The 23,880-nt window shown below is 45.0% G+C and overlaps 1 protein-coding gene and 1 long non-coding RNA gene across 8 annotated transcripts in view; one reads left to right on the top strand and one right to left on the bottom strand.

Moving 5' to 3' along the window:
* DENND2A (DENN domain containing 2A) overlaps positions 1-23,880 on the bottom strand; it is a 76,221-nt gene that overhangs the window by 28,982 nt on the left and 23,359 nt on the right. For all 7 annotated transcript variants that reach the window (XM_083461908.1, XM_083461911.1, XM_083461907.1 and 4 more), the window contains exons 2-5: positions 9,031-9,129; positions 6,383-7,576; positions 4,169-4,296; positions 3,136-3,257 (exon numbers count right to left, since the gene is read on the bottom strand). In XM_083461908.1, coding sequence (XP_083318034.1) covers positions 3,136-3,257; positions 4,169-4,296; positions 6,383-7,576; positions 9,031-9,116 — 1,530 coding nt within the window. In that variant the 5' untranslated portion in view covers positions 9,117-9,129. The remainder of the gene's footprint in view (positions 1-3,135; positions 3,258-4,168; positions 4,297-6,382; positions 7,577-9,030; positions 9,130-23,880) is intronic.
* The window catches only part of LOC310687249, a 22,942-nt gene continuing 20,247 nt past the window's right edge, over positions 21,186-23,880 (top strand). The window contains exon 1 of the long non-coding RNA XR_014516332.1: positions 21,186-21,251. This is a non-coding gene — a long non-coding RNA (uncharacterized lncRNA). The remainder of the gene's footprint in view (positions 21,252-23,880) is intronic.

Genomic DNA, 23,880 nt, shown 5'->3' with positions numbered 1-23,880 from the left:
GTCCTCATAAGAGAAAGAACTCTTGTTGCTTGTGAAACCCAGGCTGGCAAGCCTTGTAGCAGCAGCAGCAACAAAACAGCCAGCAAAACCAAGCAACCAAAGACATTTGTATGGGAGAATGAAAGAGCTACTGTACCACATCGGACCAAAAGTAACAGGGGCCAGTAGTCTGTCAGGCTGTGGCCGTTTAACAATTGCTTCAGAGAAAAGTTTAAGCAGTCCCGAAGTTGCATATTTAGGGATTGCTACATTCCCTAACCCTGTCATTTAGCGATTGATTCTACCCAGTAATAATAGAGTGGTCTGGCACCTGTTCGTGGGTCTTCTGATGTTCAAGTCCTGGGTTTCGACATGGGAAACCCAAATGGGAATCCTGGCTTAGCCATGAAACTTACTCAGCGACCTTTGGAACTGTTGAAAGGTTGGTGTGAGCATAAATAAGCTCTCTGTGTACTGGTAACTGCTCCAGAAATTATTCCTTTCCATTCCCAAAACCCCAAACCCCGAGGGAACAGCAAGCCTCATCTTAATCTGGGGAACAGCAGCGGGGAAGAATTATTATAAGCTGACAACCAAACTGGAAAAAACCTCAATGAATGCGATGGGTACTTAGCTTGGTTTCTTTGTTAATGCAAACAAACAAACAAAAGACTACTTTTTCAACATTTTTAGGAAATAGCAATACCTTTTTGCAATAACAAGACTGTTTTGCAATCCAATGGGTGACATTTCCAGACTAAAAAAAGGCAGGTCTTCTAAAACATTTTGTATGGAATCATTTCTTCCCACTCCTTTGAACCGCATATCCATATATGTAATAATTAATAGTACCAGTATTGCAATGCCTCTTTTTGCAAGCTCACAACAGAGATGGGCTCTCAACTTCTCACCACTTCTCCCTGCTGGTTGTGCCTTCAGCCTCATCTTCAGTGCAAGAGGATTCCCACCTCCCACCTCTTCAGTTAAAACACTTTGGAAAAGACTATGCGCGTCCGCTGTACTCTGTGCAGCACCTAGCACACTTTAGCAACATCAAACCATGTTGCTAAAGGCATCCGGCAACCCGCACTTCTCTATTTTGACTCATCCAGGGTCCAGTTTCTAAATCTGACCCATGTGCCTGGGGTCTGGAGCTCCCTAAGTTAATGACACTGAGCTAGATGCCATGGTCAGTTTCCTCAGCAGCTCACCGCCCACCCCAAGCCTGCAATTGGCAGTGAGTTCAACAGAGTCTCTTCACCAGACTTGACAAAACCAGAGACTGTGATGGCCAGCTCATTCCTAAAAAGAAACAGAATGCCTCTCCTCATCCAGCTAGAAAGGTCTGCATTTCCCTGTTCAACTCCTATATATCACCCACAGAACAGGTAGGAATTAGGACACGTCCCAACACAGAGTTTGCTCCCTAGATGACAACAACTTATTGGGATGTGCTCCAAGACACTCCACCCAGGTGTGTCCTGTGTGCCCATATTTCCTGGACTCCCAGAAAAGTCAGTGCAATAGCACAGCTGCAGCAGAACATGACTCTCTTGCTACCCAACAGTTCAAGGGCAGCTCCCAAGTGCCCTTATGCTGTCTGTACCAATGGAAGGTTTCCCACATTTTTGCTCTACTGTCAGTCATTCATTTTACTACTTTATGGCAAGGGCGGCCAGGCTTCACCTTTGTGAAATCTACTTCTGCTTTTGTTTTTATAAGAAGCCAGAGATCCGCCAACCAGAGCCAGGAGCAAAAGACATGCGCATAAAAATTTAAAATTATGAGCTTGGGAATTTGCCCTGAGTCCCAGAAGTGGCCTTTGCTCACAGTCCTTCCACACAAAAATGATGACCCTCCCTTTTGGTATTTCAGCATGATAAAGGAAGGGGTCATTTGTGTCATTGCTATGGTTAAACAATGAGGTTGCAGAAATTCTCGCTTGTCTGCTGTCACACCCTGGTATCTACCAGTAGAACCCAATTCACCTTCTTCCCACTCCTCTTTTATGACCACTATTTTGCCAATAGTTTTCCTAGTAGTGATATATGGAAGTGAGAGCTGGACCGTAAAGGCTGATTGCCAAAGAGTTGATGCTTTTGAATTATGGTGTTGGAGGAGACTTTTGAGAGTCTCATGGACTGCAAGAAGATCAAACCTCTCCATTCTTAAGGAAATCAGCCCTGAGCGCTCACTGGAAGAACAGATTGTGAAGCTGAGACTCCAATACTCTGGCCACCTCATGAGAAGAGAAGACTCCCTGGAAAAGACCCTGATGTCGGGAAAGATTGAGGGCACAAGGAGAAGGGGACGACAGAGGACGAGATGGTTGGACAGTGTTCTCAAAGCTGCCAGTATGAGTTTGACCAAACTGCGGGAGGCAGTGGAAGACAGGAGTGCCTGGCATGCTCTGGCCCATGGGGTCACGAAGAGTCAGACACGACTAAACGACTAAACAACAACAATATTTTGCCAATAGTTAAAAAAGAGAAAGAAAACAACCACCACCAATAACAACCCCAGGATGTTGGTGAGGCAGTGTAGAAAAATTAAAGATGGCAGTGTCACAGGAGTAAGAACTTAGACAGCAATAGAATTAGAATGCAGAAATAGGATGATACCCACCAAAAGGGACAAAAAAGGAGCAAACAACCCACAGCTTTGTAACAAAGTGCTTAGAAGCCTAGAGATCTCAGATCGATGCTAGGCAGCTTGTAGCCAAAGAGAAATGCCAACCGGTTTAAAAAAAGGAGGGGGGGGTTGTGTCCCATTTTCCTAGCACCATTCCTTCCCAATCACATTAACACAGTCTCTTATATGATCTTGTAGTGTTCTTGCATGCCTTTGGCTGTGGGCTGCCAAGGGCTGCCAATTAAACCCCGCAGTGAGACGGAATCCAGAATGCACCATCCCAGAACCCATCAGGATTCAAGTGACATAGAATTCTCTCTCTCTTAACATCACAGAACTCGTTGGGCATGAAGTAAACTACACCAGGGAGTTAATCCAAGACAGGAAACCACATCAGAGGGCGAATCAGTAATCTTGTTCCCTGCAGGGCATCCATTTTCTCACCACTCTGCCTTCACAATGCCAGCCAAAACATATAACTTTGGGGCACTGGGTTTTCAAGTCACACTGGTTAGACCAGGATACCTTTGTGGGTGTGCCAGGGACCGAAGATGAAGGAGACGCTTGGAAGTTCAGGACACATTTCTTCCCCAAGCAGCGGCTATTTGTCTCAATATCTTCATAGGGGTTCTCTTTTGCTGGTGGATCTGGAATAGGAAGCCAGAGGCAGCAGATAATCAGCACACAACACTGCAAGCCTTTCAGCAGCTCAAGGAGAACTTGGGTGCTGCCTTTACCAGATCAGGGCTTTTAAGATCGAGGTCCAGCTAGTCTTTTCCCGCCCACTACAGGCAACCGGAAGACTTATCGTTGGACGCTTTAGCATGTTGCAAAGTATGTGAAGCTTCTCCCCCGCCATTGCTTAAACTCTATGCATGGAAAATCTTCACCTGCTGAATTTATGTATGTTGAGCAACTGTACAAACAACCTGGAAGCACTGAAGTCCAGTGCTTCAATATACTATGGCCACAATCCAACACACAGAGTCAAGTGTGCTTAAGTCTATTAATCTCCACTCCTCTGCCTTGGATTGTGGCCTGTACTTCAAATGCAAGACAAACATTAACAAGTCACTCAAACCCCATTAACTATTCCCCAACAGCCTCAGATCAAGTGAATCACTTTGGATCATCTTTTAGCTGGGAATTAACATAAACATCCAACTTAATCTATGCTGTGTGTTTGTGTGTGTGCGTGCATATACCCCTTTAGATATGTTATGTACATGCAATGTTATAACTGTCAGTATATATTCTTCTGCTCTTACTACTTTTCTATTACTAGCCAAAATATAGTGCCCGTGTTGTAATCTTGTAATGTACATTATTTCTGCTGGCAAGGCAATTCTGAGCATCAACAGGAACCCCGTCTCATCCCCCCGCCCCCCAACAACCCCCCCCACTCGTAACACACACAACAACTACTTCTAACAGAACACTGCCCTAAATTCTGGCTGCTCTAAAATAGACTTTAACATAAAGTTAGGAGAGCAAATGAACTGAGATTTAACTACTTAGGTCTTAAATATCAGGCTGCCCATCACTCAAAGTTGCCTACCTAAAATATCTTCATAGACATTTTCCTCTGATAAAGTGCGCGTTAGGGCCAGCTTGGTCTGGGCATACCAATCTACCCGGCCATTCTCGGAAGAGGACTGCAACAAATCTTCAAACTCATAGGACTTCCTGTGGCATTTGTGGGGTAGAGAGAGAAGCACAGCTTTTAATAAGTTGACATATGACATACTATTTACAGGTTTAGTCAGCAGGGTAGGAACTGCATCTTCACACATTTGTCTCATGTTAAACCACAACTGTAAAGGTCCCCCCCCCCCAGATACTGTAGATCTCAATTCTGTGATCTTAAATTGTTATAAACTGTTCTTGTGTTTTAACTGTTGTAACCTGTCCTAGGATGAAGGGTGGGTTGATAATTATGAGCCACCCATTATCCCCACATCTCACCGTTCTTATATCCTGGCACATCTTTCCTCCTTGAGCTCCACCACTCAAAGATATCTTTTTCACCCAAAAGATTCTGCCCCTTCTCCCTTGCTCTTCTATGCACTTGGAACTGCCTCTCAGAACACCTGCATGATGCCACCTCTTTCCATTCCTTCAAGTCACTTCCCCAAATCTTAATGTGTTTTGAAGCCTTTGGTACATTAGTCTTCATACTCACTGAAATACATCCACTTGGTTTGTCTATTTACTCTGCCTCCATTTCTTCCCTCTCTGTTGCCTCCTAGGTGTCAATATTTAGACTGCTAACTCCTCAGGGAAGGGACCCTTTAGTGAAGTGCCATGTATGTTGATGGGCAAGCTAACATAAAATGAACATAGGTCAATTTGATGCACTTGAGTCTGCTCCGTGCTTTAGATGCGATGCAGGCCAATACTGGATCAGGAAAGGTCAGGGAGGAGCTTGCACCTCTTTACAAAAACCTGCTTAACTGTTGGAGAGCCATGGAGTTAAATGGTTCCTTACTTCTAGGAGTGGCCTAGTTTAGAGGCCCTCAACCCTTCCAGGCTGAAGGCAAAACTACAGATTGCAACATCGACCATCATGTTAACTATAGCCCTTTTGTTGCACATAATAGGTAATAGAATATAATCACAGAATTTGAAAGGACCACGAGGATCATCTGGTTCAACCCCCTGCAATGCCCAACGTGGGGCTCAAATCCAGGGCCCTGAGATTAAGTCTCAGGCTCTACTGACTGAGTTACCCACTATAAATAGCCCTTCCCTTGCCAAGTGCTTCCCTCCCCCAATCCCACGCTGGAAATCACCACCTCCCCCAATGAACTGGTTTCAGCAGGATCTGTGTCTCCAAGTTACACTGGGGTCTGGGGTTTAGGTGGTGGGAGCAAGGAGGGAGCTGTTAGAAAAGGAAGGGTTAACCAACACATCTCCAGCACTCAAGGGGGTTAGGTTCACATGTAGGCTGGATCTCAGATAGCAGAACTGTGCAGAGACCTCTCTCTGCCTAGGACAGGTGTAGGATTCTTTTGGTCCTAGATGTTGCTGAACTACAACTCCCATCAGCCCCAGCAAGTGTGGCGAAGGGCCAGGGAAGATCACAGCTGCAGCTCAGCAACCTCTAGATGAGCAAAGGTTTCCCATACCTGGCCTAAATCCCTGGGCAGGCTCTGCCAGTCAATGCCAGGCGAGATAGTCACCTTGGGTTTGGGGGCATTGGACTAACCCTGTTGCCCTCCAGATCTTGTTGGAATGAAACTCCTATTGTTGCTGACTATTGGGGCTGATGGAAGCTGGGAGTCCAGCAACATCTGGAGGGTCACAGATCAACCACCGCTGCTTGAGAAGTTCATATGCATGAAACTTCAAAGAGGGAAGAACGCATTGAGTCCTCTCTTTCCATCTGTTTACAAACAAAAGCAGAGTGTGTGCCACTCAGTCCCTTGCCAAACTCTCCCTCAAAGCAAACTAGCGATTCACCATATAAACTGGTTCTCCAATTTATGCTCTATTTCCCTCCCCCTCTCTCCCCCATGTAAGTTTTCTTGCACACAGTGAAGTCTAGCAGAAAATCAGTCTTGGCACGCAGCAAGCCAATTCTGACCAGAACTGAACCCCAAGCTTTTTGGCTGCATCGAGTCACATCAAAATACTGACCGTTATCAAATGAGGAAAACATGATCCACACATACCTGGCCAACAGTTTGAAAGGAATCAACACATATTGGATGTAGGAGTTATATGAAGAATTCCATATTCAGCAGTTTAGAACAAAAAGTAGGAATGATACCTGTGATCCGTGTTCGCCTTATGCTTCCCATTCCTCAGTCTTCTGCTGACGGCCGAAGGAGGGGGTGAAGAAGGGAGGGGAGGAGGTGGAATAGAAGGCAGAGGGGGCAAATTTCGCTTATTCCTAACTGGCGGAATCCACCCCTCTTCGCCCTCGTGCTTGAAAGTCCGCCGCGGCTTGGGCAGCGGATTGATAAAAGGCCTCTTATCAAGCAATCCTGGCTCTGTGTAGACATTTTCCTCATTCCCGGGCTTGCATTTTGCACGGGATGCTTTCACCTCTTCCAGAGTCCCAAAGATAGGCTCACCAGCTTCGGAGTCCCAGCTGAGAAGCCGTTTCCCAAGCTCCATCCGGCTTTCCTGGCCTTCAGAGGGACTCTGCCCCTCGTCCACCTTCTCTTGCAGGCAGTGCGGGGAATAGTAAGTACCTGGCAACTGGGGCTGCAGCTCTGCCGATGCTCCTCCCTTCAAGGCCTGCTCCAGCTTCTTGACCTGACTCAGGACAGACACGTTCTCCTTCTGGACCTCCGTCTTCCCTTCCTTCAACTCGGTGCTCCTGCCAGTGCTGGAAGTGGGTTCATCTTCCTTGAGTTTCATGTCTGCTTTCTTCTCCCCAACACATTTCAGCACCCCGATTCTCCTCTCGTTCTCCTTGCTTGCGCCTTTGCATTCCAGCTGCCAGTTTACAAGCCTCTTGGCGTCCACGTCCCTCACCGCTGCATTTTCCCTGGTCATCTTCTCCACCGCGCCCAAAAACGAACTGAGCTCCTCTTTAACTCCTTGCTCTTCCTCCTTCCACGCCAACGCAGGAGACAGAGCTTCCTTCTTGCCTTCCCACTCCGAAATCTTGTCCTTGATGCTCGAAGGCTTGCTTTTCAAAGTTGTTTTCCCAACAGCCCGCAGGCTTGGAGCACCTCCCAGTTGCTTCCTTATAATCTTGCTGCTTTCTCGGATGTTTAGTTCTACAGAAGGGTCGGCAATGATCATCTTGGGACTGAGCATGTTCTGCTGAATGCAGTCTATCCTCGGATCCAACATCAAGTTCTCCAGCGCCTTCAGTGTGCTCTCTACCACAGGAGATGGCTCAGCTTTCTGTACCAGTTTAGGCGTGATGGTCTCCAAGCACTTCCTCTTTGAAGGCCTGCACCAAAGTTCTGCCTTTGTGGTTGTATTATTTAGACTTTTAAACCTACTCCTAGGAAATGAAGGTAGAAAAATTGACAGAGGAACTTTACCTCCACGTTCCTTGCTCTCTGATTGGTCATGATCTTATAGTATAACTTTTAACCTTCCTGCAGTCTTCATAGGTTTGCTCTCCTCCCTCTGCCTTTACTTTTCCCTTGAAAGAGGCATACTTGTGTACCCAACCCCCTTTTCCTCACTAAAACAACCTCTGTCGACCTGGCATCCTCCAAATGTTTTGGACAACAACTCCCATTAGCCCAAGCCAGCACAGCTGTGCTGCCTGAAGCAGATGAGGGTTGCAAAAGTACAAAACATCTGGAGAGTGCCAGGCTGCAGTAAATCCAGCTGCATCTTTACCCCACTCATCTAAAAATCTTAATCATCAATTTCATTCTGCATCTACCTCCCCTTATCTCTGCACTAATGTGAGCCTGTGTTTTGAGATTTTAAGTGGGTTCTTCATATCAACAGAATCCCATTTTGTGTAGCGCATGTTCAAAACCCTTCCACAAGCTTGCTAAAAAAAAGGGTATTGCTATAGCAGTACACTGTGTGCAGCTAGCTTAAGGGGTAAAGGTAAAGGGACCCCTGACCATTAGGTCCAGTCATGGTCGACTCTGGGGTTGCGGCGCTCATCTCGCTTTACTGGCCAAGGGAGCTGGCATACAGCTTCCAGGTCATGTGGCCAGCATGACTAAGCCGCTTCTGGCGAACCAGAGCAGTGCACGGAAACGCTGTTTACCTTCCCGCCAGAGTGGTACCTATTTATCTACTTGCACTTCGACGTGCTTTCGAACTTCTAGGTTGGGAGGAGCAGGGACTGAGCAACGGGAGCTCACCCCGTCGCGGGGATTCAAACTGCCGACCTTCCGATTGGCAAGCCCTAGGCCACCTGCATCCCTAGCTTAAGGGGTACAGCAGGCCATATACACATTATGAGCCAACTGCTTCCTCTCTCCCAGCTATTCCTGCCACGTATTTTAATTATAAAAAACCTTTCTACCCAACTTTTCACCTCCATAGTGGTATCTCCAGGGCTATTTACAGTGGCAATAAGACAATAAACAGGGGAAGCAGCTACCATTACTGACAGATACTAAAATTAACCACCACCCACTTTATAAACAGAAGTCAAGTCAACAGAACATGTCACCGAAAGTGCATGTAATTAAAAAAACCAAAACAAAACATTTGACATCTAGCACACCTACGAAGGAGGGATGCAGCAAACCAGAAGGGCCAAAGCTCAGTGGTAGGACACAGAGTGCAGAGGTCTTACTCCCAGCTACATGTATTTAGGCTCACAGTGCTTGTCTCTAGTTCAGAAAATGGGAAGTGAGGGGCAACTACTCAAACTGTTCTCATTTCAGAAGCGCAATTTAGGACCAACTAAATGAGACGTCATCATTTCTTTCCTTACTCTCCTTAGAAGCCACTTTGAAAGGGACGTTAAAAATTACCCACCTCTCAATAGCGTTGCAAACACTGGTCTTAGGCTTGATGCTCACGCCGGCGACTGTGTTCGCTGTCATTGTGTCAGCACATGGCATGACTGCAGTCTACCTAGGAGGGGGCGGAAATCAGAAAAACACATCAAGTACAGTCATAATGGGTCTATGGACCGCAATAAAGTTGTGTGTGTAAATAATAAAAAAACGATACAGCCCCATGCATTCCAAATTCCAGCATAATAGGACAATGGATTCTTACTCTGGTCCTTATTGCTAACATAAAAATATGTCAAAAATAAAAAAATTCCTTCCAGTAGCACCTTAAAGACCAACTAAGTTAGTTCTTGGTATGAGCTTTCGTGTGCATGCACACTTCTTCAGATACACTGAAACAGAAGTTGCCAGATCCTTCTATATAGTGAGAAGGCGGGGAGGGGTGTTACTCAGAAGGGTGGTGGGAATGGGAGATAGGCAGATAGCTGGGAGAGCCTGTTGACGACTCTTAACGACTGTAATAGGTCTTACAGGAGAAGGCAAGGGGTGAGGAGGTGAGAAATGGTTTAGTCATGTATAGTGAGATAAGAATCCAATGTCTTTGTTCAGCCCAGGTTTTTCCATTGTTTTAAGTTTGGTAATGAGTTGTAATTCAGCAGCTTCTCTTTCCAGTCTGTTTCTGAAATTCCTTTGTAGTAAAACAGCTACTTTGAGATCTTGTATAGAATGTCCTGGGAGATTGAAGTGTTCTCCTACTGGTTTCTCTGTTTTGTGATTCTTGATGTCAGATTTATGTCCGTTTATTCTTTGGCGTAAGGTTTGGCCTGTTTGTCCAATATAGAGAGCTGAAGGACACTGTTGGCATTTGATGGCATACACAATGTTAGACGATGAGCAATTAAATAGTCCCGAGATGGTATGTGTGATGTTGTTGGGGCCAGTAATGGTGTTGTCCGGGTGTATGTGGCAGCAAAGTTGGCATCTGGGTTTATTGCAGGCTCTGGTGCCAGTGTCTGTGTTAAGTCTGGTTGTAGTATTATTGTGGGTTAGGAGTTGTTTAAGATTGGGTGGCTGTCTGTAGGCAATGAAAGGTCTTCCTCCCAGAGCTTGAGAAAGAGAACTGTCATTGTCCAGGAGAGGTTGTAGATCTCTGATGATGCGTTGTACTGTTTTAACTTGGGAGCTGTATGTGATGACTAGAGGTGTTCTGTTATTTTCTTTTTTGGGTCTGTCTTGCAGCAAGTTCTCTCTGGGTATCAGTCTGGCTCTGTTGATCTGTTGTTTAACTTCATCTGCTGGGTATTTTAGTTCTGAGAAGGTTTGCTGTAGATCTCTTAGGTGAGAGTCTCTGTCTGTAGAGTTGGAACAGATGCGGCTGTAACGTAGTGCCTGGCTGTATACAATGGACTGTTTGGTATGTTTGGGATGGTAGCTGGAGGCATGTAGATATGTTTGTCGGTCAGTTGGTTTGCGGTATAAGGTGGTGTCTATGCGCCCATCCTGTATTTTTATAGTAGTGTCCAAAAAATGTATTTCTTGCATAGATTGATTCATTGTAAGGTTGATTGTGGGGTGAAAATCATTAAATTTCTGGTGAAAGGTGTCCAGGGTCTGTTGACCATGTGTCCAGATGATAAAAATATCGTCAATGTATCGCAGGTACAAGAGAGGTTTGAGTGGGTAGGAGTTCAGGAAACGTTGTTCTAAATCTGCCATGAAGATGTTGGCATACTGTGGGGCCATGCGGGTGCCCATTGCTGTGCCGCTGATCTGAAGGAACAGGTCATCACCGAATTTGAAGTTGTTGTGGGTAAGGACAAATTGGCAGAGTTTGGTGGCAAGGTCCGCTGTGGTTTTATCTGAAATGGTGTTCCTTATAGCTTGTAAACCATCGTTGTGTGGGATGTTGGTATACAGAGATTCCACATCCATAGTAGCTAGTATAGTATTGTTACTAGCTACTATGGATGTGGAATCTCTGTATACCAACATCCCACACAACGATGGTTTACAAGCTATAAGGAACACCATTTCAGATAAAACCACAGCGGACCTTGCCACCAAACTCTGCCAATTTGTCCTTACCCACAACAACTTCAAATTCGGTGATGACCTGTTCCTTCAGATCAGCGGCACAGCAATGGGCACCCGCATGGCCCCACAGTATGCCAACATCTTCATGGCAGATTTAGAACAACGTTTCCTGAACTCCTACCCACTCAAACCTCTCTTGTACCTGCGATACATTGACGATATTTTTATCATCTGGACACATGGTCAACAGACCCTGGACACCTTTCACCAGAAATTTAATGATTTTCACCCCACAATCAACCTTACAATGAATCAATCTATGCAAGAAATACATTTTTTGGACACTACTATAAAAATACAGGATGGGCGCATAGACACCACCTTATACCGCAAACCAACTGACCGACAAACATATCTACATGCCTCCAGCTACCATCCCAAACATACCAAACAGTCCATTGTATACAGCCAGGCACTACGTTACAGCCGCATCTGTTCCAACTCTACAGACAGAGACTCTCACCTAAGAGATCTACAGCAAACCTTCTCAGAACTAAAATACCCAGCAGATGAAGTTAAACAACAGATCAACAGAGCCAGACTGATACCCAGAGAGAACTTGCTGCAAGACAGACCCAAAAAAGAAAATAACAGAACACCTCTAGTCATCACATACAGCTCCCAAGTTAAAACAGTACAACGCATCATCAGAGATCTACAACCTCTCCTGGACAATGACAGTTCTCTTTCTCAAGCTCTGGGAGGAAGACCTTTCATTGCCTACAGACAGCCACCCAATCTTAAACAACTCCTAACCCACAATAATACTACAACCAGACTTAACACAGACACTGGCACCAGAGCCTGCAATAAACCCAGATGCCAACTTTGCTGCCACATACACCCGGACAACACCATTACTGGCCCCAACAACATCACACATACCATCTCGGGACTATTTAATTGCTCATCGTCTAACATTGTGTATGCCATCAAATGCCAACAGTGTCCTTCAGCTCTCTATATTGGACAAACAGGCCAAACCTTACGCCAAAGAATAAACGGACATAAATCTGACATCAAGAATCACAAAACAGAGAAACCAGTAGGAGAACACTTCAATCTCCCAGGACATTCTATACAAGATCTCAAAGTAGCTGTTTTACTACAAAGGAATTTCAGAAACAGACTGGAAAGAGAAGCTGCTGAATTACAACTCATTACCAAACTTAAAACAATGGAAAAACCTGGGCTGAACAAAGACATTGGATTCTTATCTCACTATACATGACTAAACCATTTCTCACCTCCTCACCCCTTGCCTTCTCCTGTAAGACCTATTACAGTCGTTAAGAGTCGTCAACAGGCTCTCCCAGCTATCTGCCTATCTCCCATTCCCACCACCCTTCTGAGTAACACCCCTCCCCGCCTTCTCACTATATAGAAGGATCTGGCAACTTCTGTTTCAGTGTATCTGAAGAAGTGTGCATGCACACGAAAGCTCATACCAAGAACTAACTTAGTTGGTCTTTAAGGTGCTACTGGAAGGAATTTTTTTATTTTTGACTATGGCAGACCAACACGGCTACCTATCTACTATAAAAAATATGTGAGTGCCAAGTCAAAACAAATTTATTTGATTTTTTTAATGCCATGAAGAAATATCATTTTGGGTCACTATTTCCACAAGGGCTAAATATCACACCTGTAGTCCAATAGCACACATTACAGTGGTGCCCCGCAAGACGAATGCCTTGCAAGACGGAAAACCCGCTAGACAAAAGGGTTTTCCGTTTTGGAGGTGCTTCGCAAAATGAATTTCCTATGGGCTTGCTTTGCAAGACGACAATGCCTTGCAAGTTCCTGCTGGTTTTTTCCCCTTTTCCCCACCTTTTTCTAAGCCGCTAAGCCGCTTATCAGCTGATCCGATCAGCAGATAAGCCGCTAAAAGCGCTAATAGCGCTAATCCGCTAATCCTTCAATGGGCTTGCTTCGCAAGATGAAAAAACTGCTAGATGAAGAGAATCACAGAACGGATTCTTTTCGTCTTGCGAGGCACCACTGTATAAGTCTCTCCAGTGTCTGGGCAACGTCAGTCTGGCTGCAATGAACAAGTGGCCAATTAATGGTTTAGCTTTTATTTTTTATTTCAGTGCTTTTAGCTTGCTCGGACAAAGGGAGGCAAATGTTTCAGTAAATGGAAAGCCAGATGATGATCCCAGACAAAGCCACTAAATGAACAAGCTTTTGTTGAAAAACTTTAAAATAAGCTAAATTTAAAAGATAGAAGTAGTTGTAGCACTAAAGCAACAACGCAATTCTTCCAGGGATAAATCCAGAACTCGTTACCCGGAGGAGTCTACATACTCTTCACATGCTGCCAACATTTGCATAGCTTGCCTTGCCAAGTAAACCCATTAAAATACCGTAGACTCAAGGAATACTATCTGTCCAAGCGGTAGTATGCATTCAAACCACAGCAATGCTTTGACATCCTTCGACATCCAAATGTCGCTCTCAGCATAAATATAACTCCTGAAGCCTTTCTGCTTTGATGGCTGAAAGTGGGACACAAGTGCATTTTAGTGACTGAGTCAGGAGGGGGTGGAAAAAGCTGCAGGGCTCACATTTAACTTTAGTCGGTGTTGCCCCACGTTTTTCTTTGATTGGAAGTAGTGCAGAGAGTGAGCACGCCGATTTAAACACCCACCGAATTTTTAAAATGCCTTTTAAAAAAAAGTTCATACAAAATGCTATGAGCACTGTTGGATTAGGGCCAGGGAAGCAAAATAAAAGTCCAGATGTTTGCTTCCACTTAGAAATCGTAAGCAGGAGAAGTAAAATAATTGGTTACATTTCTATTTGTCTTTCCTCCAAGGAGCTCAAGATGACACACGTGGTTCTCTTCCTCTCACCCACTTTATTGCCACAACATCCCTGCAAGGGAGGTTTGGCTGAGAGCAAGTGACTGGCCCGATAGTAACATGGCGTGCTTAATGGCAAAAGTTTTGGACCCGGGTCTCCCCCATCCTGGTGCAACCCTCTAACCATTATGCAACACTTGCTCATGTGGACACCATAAGAGGAAGGCACAGGTCCCCAAGCCATTGAAAGTAACATTTAAAAACTCTTAAAACAGCAGGGGTAGCTGCAGCATCGCCTGCCTCTAATTGCAACGCAAACCGTAACCATTTGGTGCTCAAGGCTTTGGTGCAAATGTGCTTCACTCCATAGAGCTGAAGCAAACCAATTCTCTAAGCCAGGGCTCCCCACTCCAGGTATACAAAAAGATTGTGCTTTGGAAGTACAGCACCATTTAACATTTGTTAAAAAAACCCGAGGCATTTTTGTTGGGGGTTGTAGGGAAAGACCTGCCAAAAAAGTCGAAAAATATCTTCATGTATGCAACAACGGCTGCGAGAGTTCTGGTAGCACAAGGATGGAAGACTGAAGAAACCCCAACTAAAGAATCATGGCAAGAAAAATTTACGGACTATGCAGAACTGGCAAAACTGACATATAACCTACGGGAAAAGGATAACTGTGACTTTAAGGATGAATGGGAACCCTTTACAAAGTATCTGAAGATGCAACAAACCGAACTGGACTCCTTGGCAGGTTTTGAATAAACATTCACAAACCTTTTATTGATAATAATCAGCTAAATAGTTTGAGGATCTATACGACTTTGTAACATGCAGAAAACAGCATTCTTAGAGAAACCAAAGACTGGAACTGAGGGAAGTCAGGGGGTGGGGGTGGGTGGGTTTTGTGTGGGAGGGGGGAGGGAGGAAAAATGGGGGGGGCAAGGATTGTATGTTTTTGGATAATATGTCTTGTTATAATTTTGAATTTTTAAAAAATTATTATTTTAAAAGAAAGTGCAGCACCACAAGTGTGGCGCATGGAGGGAGGACAGCCCTCTGGTGACCTGCTGCCAACTAGGAGGAATTAACACACATTTAATCACACAGCAGACTGATCAGGCAGAAAGGCTCCTAATGAGCCAAACACATTCCCAGGGCAACAGCGCATCAGCCACAGGGCTGTTCAGGCCAAGAATGAATATTGCCTCTAAGAAGGATCTTCTAATGAAGGGCTGCTCAGGTCACTGTTCATTTTTCTTTCCAAAGCAATTTCAGAGAAGGTTTTTTTTGGGGGGGGGTGTCCTGCAGGTGAATGTGCTTCTGTACTATATTCAATGCAATTGTGGGGAAAGGAGAATTTACTTGCTTTGAAAAGTAGCTGTGGGCCTTTAAGAAGCCCCTCTCCTCTCTCCCACCCCCTGCTCTCTCATTACTTCTGAAGACAGCATTATACAAAGCCAGTGAGCTAAAGAAAAAAGAAAAAAAGTTTTCCATGGGGGGGGGGGAGCGCATTGTCTCTTACACAATACTTGTTGAAGAAGAGAAAGAAAGAAAAAAATAACCCAAAGCCTCTGGAGTCTGTCCACTTGGGAAATTTCTTAGAAGCAACCCTGCCATGGACAGAGCCTGGCAGGAAAAAAAGAAGTATAGTTAGCAGTTCTTCTCACTTATGTGTATACAACAGAAATAGCAGCTTCATTTATGGGAGTCCAAGATTTGGGACGGGGGTTGGGGAAGAGGATAAGAAGAAAATGAAATTTATGGGATGTAGCTCAGTTGGTTATGTGGTCTAAACCTTTTTTTCCTTCTTTTTTCTTTGTAACTTTAAAATTCTCAATAAATATCATTTTTTAAAAAAATAAACCACTGAGCCTCTTGAGCTTGTCTATCAGAAGGTCAATGGTTCGAATCCCTGTAATGGGTGAGCTCCTGTTGCTCTGTCCCAGCTTCTGCACACCCTAGCAGTTCGAAAGCACACCAGGGCAAGTAGATACATAGGTACCACTGTGGCGGGTAGGTAAACAGCGTTTCCATGCACTCTGGTTTCTGTCACGGTATTCCGTGGCACCAGAAACGGTTTAGTCATGCTGGACACATGACCTGGAAAGCTGTCTGTGGACAAACACTGGCTCCCTTGGCCTGAAAGCGAGAAGAGCACTGCCACTGGCAGACAAAGGTGGGGGGGGCGCGGTCCCCCCTGGGTGCCATCTGGGGAGTAACATCGCAGCCGCCCCCCCCCGGATGCTTGGCACTCGCCACGCACCCCCAGGACGCTCACCGCTTGGACACTCGACGCTCACGCCCCGGGACGCTCGCCACTTGACACATGCCACGCCCCCCACAGGTGGCATGCTACGCCCCTGGGATCCGTGCCAGCCATGCCCCCGGATGTACGCCATTCCCAGTGCTTCGCCACCGAGCACCAAAACCCCAGTCGCCTTTGACTGGACTGGTCCAGGGGTCATTTACCTTTACACTGACTGTCAGCAGTTCTCTAGGTTTCACGCAGCAGACATTGCCAACCCTACCTGGAAATGCCAGGGATTGAACCTGGGACTTCTGAATGCAAAGCAGCTGCTCTACCACTGGGCTATGACACTGGGCACCAGATCAACGTAACAATAACTTAACACTTGTGTGGTGTATTTTCAAGCATTCAGCATGTTTCACGTGCATTGTCTTGTTGTAATCTTTACAACAACCCTGCAAGGCAAGTTAATATTATTATCTCCCAGTGCAACAAATGGAGGAGGTTAAGGCTGAGAGGGGAACGGTATGGCTAAAGGCACCTAGGGATCACGCACTAGAGCTGAGCTCTGAATCAGGGACTTTCTAATTGACAGCTCAGTTTCTCCGGCCGCTATACTAGCCCCATCAAGCTATGGAGGATCAGAGCAGATTATTCTCACCCATTCAAAGGCCCAGTTTACTTGGAACCTCTGCTGCCTAGATGCACTGAAAGAAAGAGGAAGAGACTGTCTGACAGTAAGAGCTCTTTGACCGTGGAACGGGCTACCTTGGAAGATGGTGGACTCTCCTTCATTGGAGGCTTTTAAACAGAGGTTGGATGGACATTGCAGGGGGCTGGTCTAGATGGCTCTTGGGATACATTCCAACTCTACAATCCTATGATTCTACATAAGGTACAACAAGCACCTGGGACATAGCAACACCCATGGAGCAGTCTGCAAACAATGAATAAGCACGTCAGGGACACACCATCTCCAAACTGAAAGAGGCAGCTTTCAGTTTTGTTCAATTTCTGTCATGATGCCCCAGAAACTCCTCCATGCATGTAAGTGGTGTATGATTCACTTCCTTGTGGAGTGACCCCAGTTGGAGAGGATATAAGAATGAAGCTACTACACCTGAGGGACCAATGACATGGCTCTCTCTCTCCCCCCCCCCATCTGACCCATCTTCAAACAGTTGACAATCTGCTGGGAGAAAGGCAGGGCCCACAATATTTCTTCATTCACACCCCACATACTCTCCAACAGTATGAGAGCACACTACAGGGTAGCAGCTCCCAAACTGCTTTGTTCTCATGTGTGAAAAGGGATCATCAAAGGGATGGAGCGTTTTAACATTACGTTTTGGAAATGCAAGGAAAATTATGAGAAAACGTTTCTTGTTAGTATGAAGTGTGATGGGACTTCACGTTCCATCACTGTAATGGGGAGTGACTGCCCATTCCCCCACTAGATACTCTTCATTAACTTCTCCATCTCTGCAGTCTCTAAAACAAGTTTCTCCAACAGGATGTCTTCCAGATGTTTTGGACTACCACTCATCCTTAACTACCTGCCAGGCTGGGAATTGTAGTCCAAAGCATCCAGAGGGCACCAGGTTGGGGAAGGCAGCTCTAAAACCTTAATCAATGTGATAAGGTATTTGCTATGCACAAGGCATAATTTCCACCAGCTCTTTAGCACTGGACCTAGCACCATTTTGAGAGTGCATAACAACAACAACAACAACAACAACAACAACAATTTATTATTTGTACCCTGCTCATCTGGCTGGGTTTCCCCAGCCACTCTGGGTGGCTTCCACAGAAACCAAAAATACACTAAAATATCACACATTAAAAGCTTCCCTGAACAGGGCTGCCTTAAGATGTCTTCTGAATGTCAAGTAGTTGTTTATCGCTTTGACATCTGAAGGGAGGGCGTTCTACAGGGCGGGTGCCACTACCGAGAAGGCCCTCTGCCTGGTTCCCTGTAGCTTTGCTTCTCGCAATGAGGGAACCGCCAGAAGGCCCTCGGCGCTGGACCTCAGCGTCCGGGCAGAACGATGTGCTTCTGGTGTTTTTGGAAAGAGTTCAAGCTTCGAAACAAGACCAAGGGCCTTCAAGTAACAAATCTTCCGAAGGAGACTGAGGGTTTGGCAGGGCGGGGAAAGAAGGAGAACTCTGGCCAGGGCAGAAGGAGAAAGGCTCCCCATCATCCTGGGGAGATCTAGAAACAGCAGGAGCGGAGTTTGGCCTTGTGGTTAACTTTCATGGGCCATAAATTGGCAATGGGAGAGGGCAGGATGTCAAGTCCCGGCTGGAGGCCCCTCACCATTACAATGACCTTAGGAATGCCCAAAGCATTCTTGGGAGGGATGTGGAAGGGGACAAAGCAGCCATCTGATACTGTCACACAACTGTCCAGAAGGGGATGGGGGGAAGAGGGCAGGAGAAGAAACGAGAGTGGGTGGTAGAAAGGATGAAGAAGAAAAAATCGGCTCAACTCTCTCTCACATGCACACAAGGCTACAGATTCCCAGGGCCATGTGACCAGGAGCTTCCTCTTGCCAGGCCAAGTTAGACCCTGCCATGACCCTTCTCTTCCACACATTAGTTCCTGCCCGTTTCTGTGCTTCCGAAGAGGCGTTTGTTTACTGTCCTATCATAGGCATGCAGGAAGTGGCCTTGAAATGAGCTGTAATCATCTTTCACCAGCAGCCGCTCTTTGGCTCCTTTTCTAATTTCAGTTCCCCCTTCCTTCCTTTCTTCCTATCCTGACATACGCAACACACACACACACACACACACACACACACACACACACCACCCCCGCAATCCACAGGAGCCACTGAAAAAAGAAAGTCAAACCACACAGGGTTTTCCCCTAATCGGGAGGCTATGTCAAAAAGAAGCTCTAAGACTCCAAGGTTGGATCTGCACCAGAAACACTTGCAACAGGTTGCTATCAAGATGGACAACTGGACTTTTGGGGAACCAGGACAGGACAAGTGAATGCCTGCACTTCATTAGGCAGGAATCTGTGTACATCAAATTGCACCAAGTTTCTCAGAAATCAAATGTGGCTCGATATTGGGGGAAGAGCTCTCTCTTCTTCTATTTGTGCAAAGTAATCCAAATCCAAAGTAACGCTGGGAACAATTCAAAGGAAATTCGGTGCGGATTCTGCACTTAAATTTTCAATCAAGCCAGTGCAGTTACATTTTCTGGACTTAAGTTCATATAAGGATCCCCCCCCCCCCAAAAAAAGTTAATAGGACAGGGAAGTAGGGGCAGAAATTCACAACAAAAGGAACACATCCACATAATATGCAAAAGTCCAAATATGAAGCAGATTTTGAGAAATGAAGCCACACTCTTACACGCTGTACATCTTCCAACCTCAAATTACAGCAGCTTAGTCTTTCATTCTAGATGGTCTGATCTAAATAGTCAACACAGTATTCACTGCAGAAATCTTCCTCTCCTCCTCCTCCATATTTACACTAATAAATGCTGTTCTCCATACGTGGTCATGCATTTCACATGCACTCAATAATCCTCATAAAAAATGATCAGTTAGACAAGCCAGTAGTGTGTGACTGAGCTAAAGAAAGACATGAGTCACTAGATAAATAGTAGTAAAGACACCTGGAAAAACTAAGATTGCAGGTTTCAAGTTTTCCCCATCTTACAAAACAGAGGTTTTTACTGGTGTCATAGTTACAACAGCACATCATACTGACGGTTAGTTGGGAATGCAAATAGTTTTACTCAACAAATAGAGAGGTAAGAATACCAAGAGGTTAGGGTACATATCTTCAAAGTATAACCAAAATGTTACTGAAACTGAATGTGAATTATATGAATGGAGCATTCTGCTATTCATGTGTGTGTCATTCAGTACCTCTGTTAAAGGTGTGCATGTTCTCCTTGGGAATAAAACCATTGAACACAGTGGGACCTACTTCTAAGTAAATATGCAAAAGATTGTTTTGCTGTTTGATTGCTCTTGTACAAACGGTTAGATTGGTGGCCTGATTCAGTGTAGGGATGCTATTGTAGACATGCCTTGGTGTTCACAGAGAGCATCCTCCTAGCAGTTCCTTCGCTGCACCACTAACTATTTTCAAGCATTTCCATTAAAATTAATATCCAGGTAAGGTCTTGGTTAGAAATAGTTTGTTTTCATTAATGGTAGAATCATCTCCTTCCATTAGGCGCTATTTCTGCAACATTTTATAAAACTATGTCCATTTCCCCAGCTGTCCCCCCCACCCAAAAAATAAATGCTCCAAACCACTATTTCTGTATCTCACCACAATCTTGCATTTTTTGGGGGGGAGGAGAGGCAGCAGCTACAGCCATACTTAGCATGTTAGATAAAGCCATGATGCAACATAGATTGTGTAACGGCATTAAAGTTTATCCTTATTCTCTTACCCAATTCCTTGTTTGAATTTTTCCTGTTTTACAGCTGCACTATGCAGCCTCTCAATTAAACCTTCCAGGAACTCTTTTATGTGAAATATAACCAATTTATTCACCTCTGGATTACATTAGAGCCAACATAGAAGACCCAACACACCTTCAAAAAGATGGCATCATTCCTAGTTTTACTCCTTGTTAAGTGTCAAATTGATGCCACTCACTTGCTCAGAAAACGGCATCCTCTTCCTCAAGTCATAAGTGGATGTGTGTTTAGATATCTAACCACAGCAACGGGCTTAGATAATACATTGTTTAGGTTTGAGCCACTTCAAAATGCTTAAAGAAAGACACACTGTGTCACCGTTTAGGATTCCTAGAGGGAATTTAAACAAAGCAAAACAAAACAAAGCTTCAAGGTTATCAAACTACGCAAAACACAAAAAGTGACATTCGAGACAACAATAAGTTCATATGTAGAAGACGGATGTGCAGAAGACAAAATGCTAACAGGAAAACCAGGAGTGGTGCTCAGCTCTCATCTGGGAAGAACGTAGTCCTAACCTCCTTCCACCCCATCCTTTTCTCTATTTACAGCATTTCCTGTGACAAGGAAGCAGAGACACAAAAGCCCTGCTATGGCCTGTCTGCAGAATCTGGGTCCCCCATTCTTCCACACAGGTCAGAAAGATTCATTTCCTCCGGGATCTCAGCAAAAAAGAAGCTTGACCTACATTGTATAGAATCAGAAAAGATGGAGAGGAAGTTTCCCAAATAAGCAAATAATGTTCTAGCAAACTAGAAAAGTGGCAGGATTTAGGGTCGGGGGCGAAAGAAAATACACAGCATCTGTTCAACTAACGTTCAACTAACGTATTTGTGTAAAGGTTGGAACTTGCTGATGAAGTGCTATATAAAAGTCCCAAAGTTTCTGGGTTCCAATTCACATCGGCCCCAACAAGCGTGGGCAATAGCCAGAAATGATGGGGGCTGGGAGTCTGTGGCATCTGGAGGGCACCATGTTGGCAGCAGGGATAGCCAAGTACATATAGGGGAGAGAGAAATACCCAAATCCTTATTTTTCCAGTTCTATAAAGGTGATGCTCTGCAAAGGGTGAGTGACATATATCACAGCCAAATATCACAGTCAAATATAATACAGTAGTACCTCGGGTTAAGTACTTAATTCGTTCTGGAGGTCCGTTCTTAACCTGAAACTGTTCTTAACCTGAAGCACCACTTTAGCTAATGGGGCCTCCTGCTGCCGCCGCGCTGCCAGAGCACGATTTCTGTTCTCATCCTGAAGCAAAGTTCTTAACCCGAGGTACTATTTCTGGGTTAGCGGAGTCTGTAACCTGAAGCGTAGGTAACCTGAAGCATATGTAACCTGAGGTACCACTGTATTTCAAAAGGGTACAACATGTGAATGCAGTGCATATATGACTCCCATTTCTTTATGAACGAAATACAAAGCCTAGTGAAGCATGGATCGCACCATATAAATCAGTGCAGTGGGAACTCGAAAGCCATCCAATTCCCTGAATCCAGGCAGAATCTCCAGAACACGAACATAGAATTCTTTCAGGTTGGAACATCAGCCACCCTGAAACCCACCTTTTCCATGAGGTCTTTGACTTGGTCTCAGTTCACATCCCATGGTAAACAAAGCTAAGCACAGAGCCGCATTTGCAGCACATTAATCTCTAATCCTGGTTATCTTGTCCATTCTTGCCCTCTCTCTGCTGCTTTGTTAACCTTGTCTTGCCCCCCTTCCTACTTTCTCCTCCTCAGACCTACTTTCTCTGTTGAAATTTAGATTGTAAGATAGATCCTCAGGGCAGTGGATTGTATTTTGCTAGTCTTATAAGGTACCAATGTACTGATGGAACTAGATAGACAAATGCAGCGCCCATAACTCTGTGGTACAGCACATATTTGTATATACAGGCAACAACCAATTGATACGCGTCCAACTGAAGCAAGACGGCACATGCGGCGATCATGCCAAAACCAGAAGTGACTTTAAAAATGGCAAAAACAGCCCTAAAAGAGTCCAGAAAGGGCAAAAAAGACACAAAAGTAGCACCTAACAATCCTACAAGCCTTTGCAAATGCAATCCCAGGAGTCCTTGTACTGACTGTTGAGGCCTGTGGAGAGTTGGGAGTTTGAGCAAGGAGGTTTGGCGGGAGTGGCTGTGGTGGAGTTTGGCATCTGGTAAGTGCTGCTGGTTTTAAAAGGGTTTTTTAAAGGGTTTCATGAGGTTTAGAGGGTGTTTGCAGGCTTTTCCAATGGTGTTTCAAATATGCGAGATTGTATGTAAACTTGTAGTGCCTTGGAACGTAACCCCCGTGCAAATGGGGAGTTGCTTGTTCAGTCCCTAGCATCTTCACTTAAAAATTAGTTTAGGAAAAGACATCTGCCTGAGATATTTGTAATATGCACTGCTGATCCTAGAAGATGCTTTCATGCTAAGACCAATAGTCAGATTCGGCATACGGTAGCTTTGTATGTTCACACAAAAAAACCAAATCAATATGACAGTGTGGTCAAAGGAGAAAACTGTAAGAAAGGAGCACTTCATACAAAACTTTATTAATATGTGGGTATGTTGAGACATTTGAGCGTATGGTTTCCGTCACAAAGAGAGAACCAACGAAATCTAAGATAAAGAACACCTGCTGGCATAGTAAGAACCTTGCAATTATAAATGCAAACTCCATTACTAGTGATATTTAAAAGATAATGGAGAAAGTCAGTAATAGGTTAGATCTAGGTTTGCCATCTCTTGCTGCACTTTTTTAATAACATGAAGACGGAGGTGAGAGAGCTTATGATTTTAAGACGAAACGAAAAAGCTGACGTCATTATCAGAAGGCAAAGGGGCACTTTTAAAGGTCTGCCTTTTTTGTTCACCCCTGCAACATCACAGCTGAATCGAGGTCGCTTTGAAAAATGAGAAGCAGCACTGGTGCATGTGCATGCATTCAGATACGGGGAGTGTGTTGGCATTGTGCTATAGCTGCTTCTAGTCACAGTCGGCCATCTGCTACTACGGCCAAAGGGAGCACGTTCCCCGCTTTGCTTTTCCAAAGGAATGTAGCTCTGAGAAGCACCATTCCTCCTGAACTAGGGAGGGAAATTTGAGAGTGCCGAGTCCTGCCAGGGGAAAGGAAGTGTGGGGGAGGGAGCACACTGTGATGCCGCAGTTAACTGGGTCATTGTACTGATGGCCAATAAGACAAAAGCAAAACACAGCAGCCTAAAAAGAGCGTGCTAGAGGAGAAGGAGAGAGAGGTCTTTCCTCCTCCT

The sequence above is a fragment of the Podarcis liolepis genome (assembly GCF_965112155.1).
Source record: "Podarcis liolepis genome assembly, chromosome: 10".
Taxonomy (NCBI): Eukaryota; Metazoa; Chordata; class Lepidosauria; order Squamata; family Lacertidae; genus Podarcis; species Podarcis liolepis.
Note: the sequence above shows the minus strand (reverse complement) of the source record. Positions and strands in the feature narration are given on the sequence as shown.